Below are 8,901 nucleotides of genomic sequence, written 5' to 3' on the forward strand. Positions count from 1 at the left end.
CATTGCTCTGCACAAAAATGGCCTAACAGGGAAGAGTATCGCAGCTACAAAGATTGCACCTCAGTCAACAATCTATCGCATCATCAAGAACTTCAAGGAGAGAGCTTCCATTGTTGCCAAAAAGGCTCCAGGGCGCCCAAGAAGGACCAGCAAACGCCGTATCTTAAGACTGTTTCAGCTGCGGGATGGGACTACCAACAGTGGCGAGCTAGCTCAGCAATGGCAGCGGCTGGTGTGAGGACTTCTGCATGCACTGTGAGGCGGAGACTGCTGGAGCAAGGCCTGGTTTCAAGGAGGGCAGCAAAGAAGCCACTTCTCTCCAGAAAAACATCAGGGACCGACTGATATTCTGCAAAAGGTACAGGGAGTGGACTGCTGAGGACTGGGGTAAAGCCATTTTCTCAGATGAATCCCCTTTTCGATTGTTTGGGACATCTGGAAAACAGCTTATTAGGAGAAGAGGAGGTGAGCGCTAGCACCAGTCTTGTCTCATGCCAACTGTGAAGCATCCGGAAACCATTCATGTGTGGGGTTGCTTCTCAGCCAAGGGAATCGGCTCACTCACAGTCTTGCCTAAAAACACCGCCATGAATAAAGAATGGCACCAGAATGTCCTCCAAGAGCAACTTCTCTCAACTGTCCAAGAGCAGTTTGACGCCCAACAATGCCTTTTCCAGCATGATGGAGCACCTTGCCATAAAGCAAAGGGGATCACTAAATGGCTCATGGAACAAAACATAGAGATTTTGGGTCCATGGCCTGGAAACTCCCCAGATCTTAATCCCATTGAGAACTTGTGGGCAATCATCAAGAGACGGGTGGACAAACAAAAACCAACAAATTCTGGCAAAATGCAAGCATTGCTTATGCAAGAATGGACAGCGATCAGTCAGGATTTGCTCCAGAAGATGATTGAGAGCTGCCAGGGAGAATTGCAGAGGTCCTGAAGAAGAAGGGGCAACACTGCAAATATTCACTTGCTGCATTAACTCATTCTAACTGTCAATAGAACCTTCTGGTCTCATAATATGATTGCAATTATATTTCTGTATGTGATGTAACCATCAGACAAACACAATTAAAAACCAGAGGGCAACAGATCATGTGAAAATATCATTTTGGTGTCATTCTCAAAACTATTGGCCATGACTGTACAAGATGTCGAGGATCGCCAAAACCGCCGGCTCATCAGACACTCAGCATTTTGTGTAACGCACTTTTTGAAAAACATAACCCCCATCATCCACCCCAGGATCCCGCAGAAGGAAACCATCGCTTAATCTGTTTGCAAACACTAAAGTCACGTGAGTAAAAATGCTGCTTCTTTCCTCAAAATACCCTACACCCATCCGCTCTGATTATTGTGTTTCTGATGCAATTTTTTTTTATGCCTTTTTTCTTTTTTTATTTTGCATTTTTAGTGCAGAAACACGAGGACTTTGCACTTATCTAATTGCATTGTTACCAGCCTTTTTCCGGCTCCACATAGAAGTCTATAAAGTAACAAAAACGCTCCAAAAACGCACAATTCAGCAGGGAAGGTGCATGCACAATGGCATCAGATCCACTCTGAATTAACTGATAAATGCAACAGATTTAATAATCACAAAAAGAAAAAACACAGCTTTACACTGCACGGGAACAGGGGGACGCAGCTGCAGGAGTCTGGAGGAAGCGGAGATATTGGGGGCTGTTTGGTTCCGCAGAGGGTCCCCCATAGATCGCAGCCTCCTCGGGCTTATGACACCCGGATAGTTGTGACCTCTTTCTAGAAAGTTCCTATCCTCGGCTCCTGTCACCTCCCGGAGTGAACCTGCTGCTGGCGATTTACAACCAGAGCAAAGTCCACGTGACAATCAGATCTCAGACAATTTGTGGCCAATTCTTCCACCTGCAGATCTGCTTGTATCTGGATTCAGTTAGTAGGTGATCAGTGAATCGATCAGGATAGAGAAGATTGTGCGCCCTTTATCCAAGGGGGTCACAGATTTAAGGGGGTCACAGATATAAGGGTGTCAGAGATATGGACCTGATCTGACCATAATGCCATAAACCCCATCTCTATGCACTTGAACTAAGAAAAAAAAAGCAGTCCCATGTAACACCATTTAACTCCACTAATTACTGATAATGCAGAAAATGACCATCAATGTAATTACATCGCAGTGATTGGCAGCTGCTGGGAACTACAACTCCCATCCGGACAGCTCAGTGACACGTGACTCCTCTGTCCCCATCTGAGGGTCTCTGCTGGAGGCAGATTACACCTCCCAGCACAAGGCTCAAAAGTCTGAAGATGTAAAAACACCACATTGGGAGTTGCCAGGAATTACAGCTGGAGACACTGGCCGCAGAACACTCTAGTGAGACACTTGCTGGGATTTGTAGTGAAACAGCATACGGTGACATCACAGGGGAGACCGTACAGTGACATCACAGGGGAGACCGTACGGTGACATCACAGGGGAGACCGTACGGTGACATCACAGGGGAGACCGTACGGTGACATCACAGGGGAGGCCGTACGGTGACATCACAGGGGAGACCGTACAGTGACATCACAGGGGAGACCGTACGGTGACATCACAGGGGAGACCATACGGTGACATCACAGGGGAGGCCATACGGTGACATCACAGGGGAGACCATACGGTGACATCACAGGGGAGGCCATACGGTGACATCACAGGGGAGACCATACAGTGACATCACAGGGGAGACCATACAGTGACATCACAGGGGAGACCGTACAGTGACATCACAGGGGAGGCCGTACGGTGACATCACAGGGGAGACCGTACAGTGACATCACAGGGGAGACCATACGGTGACATCACAGGGGAGGCCGTACGGTGACATCACAGGGGAGACCATACGGTGACATCACAGGGGAGGCCATACGGTGACATCACAGGGGAGACCATACGGTGACATCACAGGGGAGGCCATACGGTGACATCACAGGGGAGACCATACAGTGACATCACAGGGGAGACCATACAGTGACATCACAGGGGAGACCGTACAGTGACATCACAGGGGAGACCGTACGGTGACATCACAGGGGAGACCGTACAGTGACATCACAGGGGAGACCATACGGTGACATCACAGGGGAGGCCGTACGGTGACATCACAGGGGAGACCATACGGTGACATCACAGGGGAGGCCATACGGTGACATCACAGGGGAGACCATACGGTGACATCACAGGGGAGGCCATACGGTGACATCACAGGGGAGACCATACAGTGACATCACAGGGGAGACCATACAGTGACATCACAGGGGAGACCGTACAGTGACATCACAGGGGAGGCCATACGGTGACATCACAGGGGAGACCGTACAGTGACATCACAGGGGAGGCCATACGGTGACATCACAGGGGAGACCGTACAGTGACATCACAGGGGAGGCCATACGGTGACATCACAGGGGAGACCATACAGTGACATCACAGGGGAGACCGTACAGTGACATCACAGGGGAGACCGTACAGTGACATCACAGAGGAGACCGTACAGTGACATCACAGGGGAGACCGTACAGTGACATCACAGGGGAGACCGTACAGTGACATCACAGGGGAGACCGTACAGTGACATCACAGGGGAGACCATACAGTGACATCACAGGGGAGACCATACAGTGACATCACAGGGGAGACCCTACAGTGACATCACAGGGGAGGCCATACAGTGACATCACAGGGGAGACCATACAGTGACATCACAGGGGAGACCATACAGTGACATCACAAGGGAGACCATACAGTGACATCACAGGGGAGACCATACAGTGACATCACAGGGGAGACCATACAGTGACATCACAGGGGAGGCCATACGGTGACATCACAGGGGAGGCCATACGGTGACATCACAGGGGAGACCATACAGTGACATCACAGGGGAGACCGTACGGTGACATCACAGAGGAGACCATACAGTGACATCACAGGGGAGACCATACGGTGACATCACAGGGGAGGCCATACGGTGACATCACAGGGGAGGCCATACGGTGACATCACAGGGGAGGCCATACGGTGACATCACAGGGGAGACCATACAGTGACATCACAGGGGAGACCGTACAGTGACATCACAGAGGAGACCATACGGTGACATCACAGGGGAGACCATACAGTGACATCACAGGGGAGATCATACAGTGACATCACAGGGGAGACATTACAGCTTTACATTGCAGACACTATTCCATACTTTCTGTCAAACTGCAATTAAATCCCAAAATAACCAGTCAGCAGCTAGAAGACCCCTCATCATATAGGACGCCTGAACCCGACCCTATAATTACTGTGCATTCACCAGTAGCATCTGAGCCTTCTCGCTGGACTGAGCAGAGCTGCCGGTGTCTGCAATCACCTGTGAGATGCCCAATGGCAGCTCCTGACACTGACCCCATAATCTTCACCCGCTGCCATTACCTGTACCCAGACGCTGGGCGCAGCTTCTCCCACATTTCTGCACCTGTCATCAGCCCACAACTCAGCCCAGATGCATCATCACTCGCTGCCTGTCACCTGGGTTCTTCCATGGCACCTGCTCTCCTTCACCTCAATATTATCCTTTTATGATCTCACCCATGTGAAGAATTTACCACATCATCTGCTGGTCCTGACCTGTGCCCACCCTTACCTGTGTCACCTGTGCCCACCCTTACCTATGTCACCTGTGCCCACCCTTACCTATGTCACCTGTGCCCACCCTTACCTATGTCACCTGTGCCCATCCTAATCTGTCACCTGTGCCCACCTTTACCTATGTCACCTGTGCCCATCCTAATCTGTCACTTGTGCCCGCTCTTAACTCTGTCACCTATTCCCACCTTTACCTATGACATTTGTGCCCACCCTTACCTATGTCACCTGTGCCCACCCTTACCTATGTCACCTGTGCCCACCCTTACCTATGTCACCTGTGCCCATCCTAATCTGTCACTTGTGCCTACTCTTACCTCTGTCACCTATTCCCACCTTTACCTATGACATTTGTGCCCACCCTTATCTGTCACCTATGCCCACCTTTACCTATGTCACCTGTGTACATCCTTATCTGTCACCTGTGCCCACCTTACCTATGTCCCCTGTGCCCACCCTCACATCACCTTTCCTAGGACCTCACCACCTGTATCTTCCATAGTCACCTGTAGACTAAGCCCCATTCATGCCCCACTTGCCATAGTAGCGTCCCCTTCACCTGTGCCAATCTCACTCTTCTCTTGAACCCTTCTTTATCTGTGTCCCTCATCATCCCACTTGTGCCTCTGCTATTATCAGGACATCATGTCTGCCTTCTCCCATCACTCGTCACCACACACCTGTGCCAGTCTCAACCTCTTGTTCTTATCTGTACCCTGAACCCACCATTGCTTGTGCCCTTCATCTCCCCACCTTTGCCAATCTCATCCCTTCCCTTGTTCTACCATCACTACATCACAAGTGCCACCATTCTCCCCCATCTTTGGCGCCCCTCACCTGTCCCAGTCTCATCACTTATGAGACTGAGGGTATCACAGAATATGTCCCAATGTTCTCACCCCTCACCTGTGCCCCTGACCCATGCCAGTCTGAACTTTTGAACTTTCCACCTGCGCTCCATTATAAGTGCCATTGTACCCCTTCTTGTCATCCCCTAACCTGTGCCAGTCTCCTCTGTGCCATTTTCCCTCACCTGTGCCAGTCTCCTCCTCACCTGTGCCAGTTTCCTCTGTGCCATTCTCCCTCAACTGTGCCAGTCTCATGGCCCATTCTCCCTTGCCTATGCCAGTCTCCTCTGTGCCACTCTCTTCCTCACCTGTGCCAGTCTCCTCTGTGCCATTTTCCCTCATCTGTGCCAGTCTCCTCTGTGCCATTCTCCTCACCTGTGCCATTCTCCTCTGTGCCAATCTCCTCTGTACCAGTCTCCTCTGTGCCATTCTCCCTCACCTGTGCCAGTCTCCTATGTGACATTCTCTTCCTCACCTGTGCCAGTCTCCTCTGTGCCATTATCCCTCACCTGTGCCAGTCTCCTCTGTGCCACTCTCTTCCTCACCTGTGCCAGTCTCCTCTGTGCCATTTTCCCTCATATGTGCCATTCTCCTCACCTGTGCCAGTCTCCTCTGTGCCAATCTCCTCTGTACCAGTCTCCTCTGTGCCATTCTCCCTCACCTGTGCCAGTCTCCTATGTGACATTCTCTTCCTCACCTGTGCCAGTCTCCTCTGTGCCATTCTCCCTCACCTGTGCCAGTCTCCTATGTGACATTCTCTTCCTGACCTGTGCCAGTCTCCTCTGTGCCATTTTCCCTCACCTGTGCCAATCTCCGCTGTGCCATTTTCACCTGTGCCAATCTCCTCTGTGCCATTTTCACCTGTGCCAATCTCCTCGGTACCAGTCTCCTCTGTGCCATTCTCCTTCTCACCTGTGCCATTCTCCCTCACCTGTGCCAGTCTCCTATGTGACATTCTCCTCCTCACCTGTGCCAGTCTCCTCTGTGCCATTCTCCCCACCTGTGCCAATCTCCTCTGTACCAGTCTCCTCTGTGCCATTCTCCACCTCACCTTTGCCAATCTGCTCTGTACGAGTCTCCTCTGTGCCATTCTCCTCCTCACCTGTGCCAGTCTCCTATGTGACATTCTCTTCCTCTCCTGTGCTAGTCTCATAGCCCATTCTCACCTGTTCCAATCATCTCTATGTCATTCTCATCACCTGTGCCAGTCTCCTCACCTGTGCCAATCTTCTCTATGCCATTCTCCCTCACCTGTGCCACTCTCCTCACCTGTGCTAGTCTCATAGCCCATTCTCACCTGTGCCAATCTTCTCTATGCCATTCTCATCACCTGTGCCAGTCTCCTCTGTGCCATTTTCCTCACCTGTGCTAGTCTCCTCACCTGTGCCAGTCTTCTCTGTGCCATTCTCCCTATGTGCCATTTTCCTAACCTGTGCCAATCTTCTCTATGCCACTCTCCTCACCTGTGCCAGTCTCATGGCTTATTTCTGCCCCCCTCACACCTGTGCCCCTCACCTGTGTCATGAGTCTGTCTGCCCCCGTGTTCTCCTCGTCCTTGAAGATAATGTCCGCGTTGTAGTTGGGGGTGAGCTCCTTGAAGCGCTCCGAGTTGCGGGCGATCTTGCCCTCGTACCTCCCGCTGGCCCCCAGCGTCTTCTCGGGCACATTGGGACTGAACTGCTTGTAGGAGAGCGGGCTGAGCTTGGCAGGTCTGCGCCTCCTGCCCACCACCCTGCCCGGCCCACAGCCGCGCACCGCCGGGCTCAGGAGCAGCGCAGCGCCGCAGAGCAGCAGCACGATCAGGGGGGGCAGCTGCATGGGGCGTCCGGTGCTCCCTGGGGCTGATCACGGGAGCTCCATCCGCCGCTGCAGCCCCCGGGACAGTCCCAGTGCAGGCGCCTCCCGCAGCGATCACTGGCGCAGTCTGTGCGTCCGGCGCTAAGTCCAGAGGGCTCTGCCCTGCGCTCCGGGGTCCGCTCCCCTAGGTGTCCTCTCCGGGGTCCGCTCCCCTAGGTGTCCTCTCCGGGGTCCGCTCCCCTAGGTGTCCTCTCCGGGGTCCGCGCTCCAAGCTGGTGTGTAACTCCGGGACTGCGCAGGTTGGCGCTCCGCAGGTCGGGCTGTGCTGTGTCCGCAGGTTGGCGCTCCGCAGGTCGGGCGGTGCTGTGTCCGCAGGTCGGGCTGTGCTGTGTCCGCAGGTCGGGCTGTGCTGTGTCCGCAGGTCGGGCTGTGCTGTGTCCGCAGGTCGGGCTGTGCTGTGTCCGCAGGTCGGGCTGTGCTGTGTCCGCAGGTCGGGCGGTGCTGTGTCCGCAGGTCGGGCGGTGCTGTGTCCGCAGGTCGGGCTGTGCTGTGTCCGCAGGTCGGGCTGTGCTGTGTCCGCAGGTCGGGCGGTGCTGTGTCCGCAGGTCGGGCTGTGCTGTGTCCGCAGGTCGGGCTGTGCTGTGTCCGCAGGTCGGGCTGTGCTGTGTCCGCAGGTCGGGCTGTGCTGTGTCCGCAGGTCGGGCGGTGCTGTGTCCGCAGGTCGGGCTGTGCTGTGTCCGCAGGTCGGGCTGTGCTGTGTCCGCAGGTCGGGCTGTGCTGTGTCCGCAGGTCGGGCTGTGCTGTGTCCGCAGGTCGGGCTGTGCTGTGTCCGCAGGTCGGGCGGTGCTGTGTCCGCAGGTCGGGCTGTGCTGTGTCCGCAGGTCGGGCTGTGCTCTGCACTGTGCGGCGCTCTGCACTGTCCCCCGTAATAAATAGTTCAGGCGGTTTGTTTTGGCACCTGGATCTCACTGGGAGGAGGGGGCGCCTTATACCGGGGTCTGCGGAGCTCGCACTCACTCTCACGCCCACTGCTGCCTCTCACCCGTCACCTAGAGCAATCAGTGCAGCGCCCGGTCACCTCTGCAGGGCGGCTCCAGCATCAGCAGCAGCAGGCAAGACGGGATGTCACTGAGCTGTCACTCAGAGCTGTCAGTGTGTGCCTGCCACATGTGTGCCAAGGAGGGGGCAGCGGGACACACCTACAGCCTGTGCACTGATGGGGCTGAGCGCAGCTGATGGCCCCGATCTGCCTCACACACAGCGGCCGGCACCCAGAGGATATTATTTTATTTATTATTTATGTATGTATTTATCTATTTCTTTATTAATTATTATTCTTATTATTATTTTTTTTATTATTATTATTATTATTATTATTATTATTATTATTATTATTACGCTATTTATTCCATGGCCCTTTACATGTCATCTGCTTCTGGGTCACACAGAGGGGCCCTGGATCCAGCTCTGACCTCATATATCACTAATGCAATACCCTGATATATTGTATCAATACAGGAAATACCACGGATGCAGTGTATTGCAAAAGTATTCATACCCCATGATTTTTTTCCCCACATTACACACAA

The 8,901-nt window shown here is 53.3% G+C and overlaps 1 protein-coding gene across 1 annotated transcript in view; it reads right to left on the reverse strand.

Annotated features, from left to right (window-relative positions):
• IHH (Indian hedgehog signaling molecule) overlaps nucleotides 1-8,469 on the reverse strand; it is a 107,848-nt gene extending 99,379 nt beyond the window's left edge. The window contains exon 1 of the mRNA XM_075332251.1: nucleotides 7,031-8,469. Coding sequence (XP_075188366.1) covers nucleotides 7,031-7,333 — 303 coding nt within the window. The 5' untranslated portion in view covers nucleotides 7,334-8,469. The remainder of the gene's footprint in view (nucleotides 1-7,030) is intronic.
• Nucleotides 8,470-8,901: the final 432 nt, after the last annotated feature.

Source organism: Anomaloglossus baeobatrachus, unplaced genomic scaffold, assembly GCF_048569485.1.
Source record: "Anomaloglossus baeobatrachus isolate aAnoBae1 unplaced genomic scaffold, aAnoBae1.hap1 Scaffold_2659, whole genome shotgun sequence".
NCBI lineage: Eukaryota > Metazoa > Chordata > Amphibia > Anura > Aromobatidae > Anomaloglossus > Anomaloglossus baeobatrachus.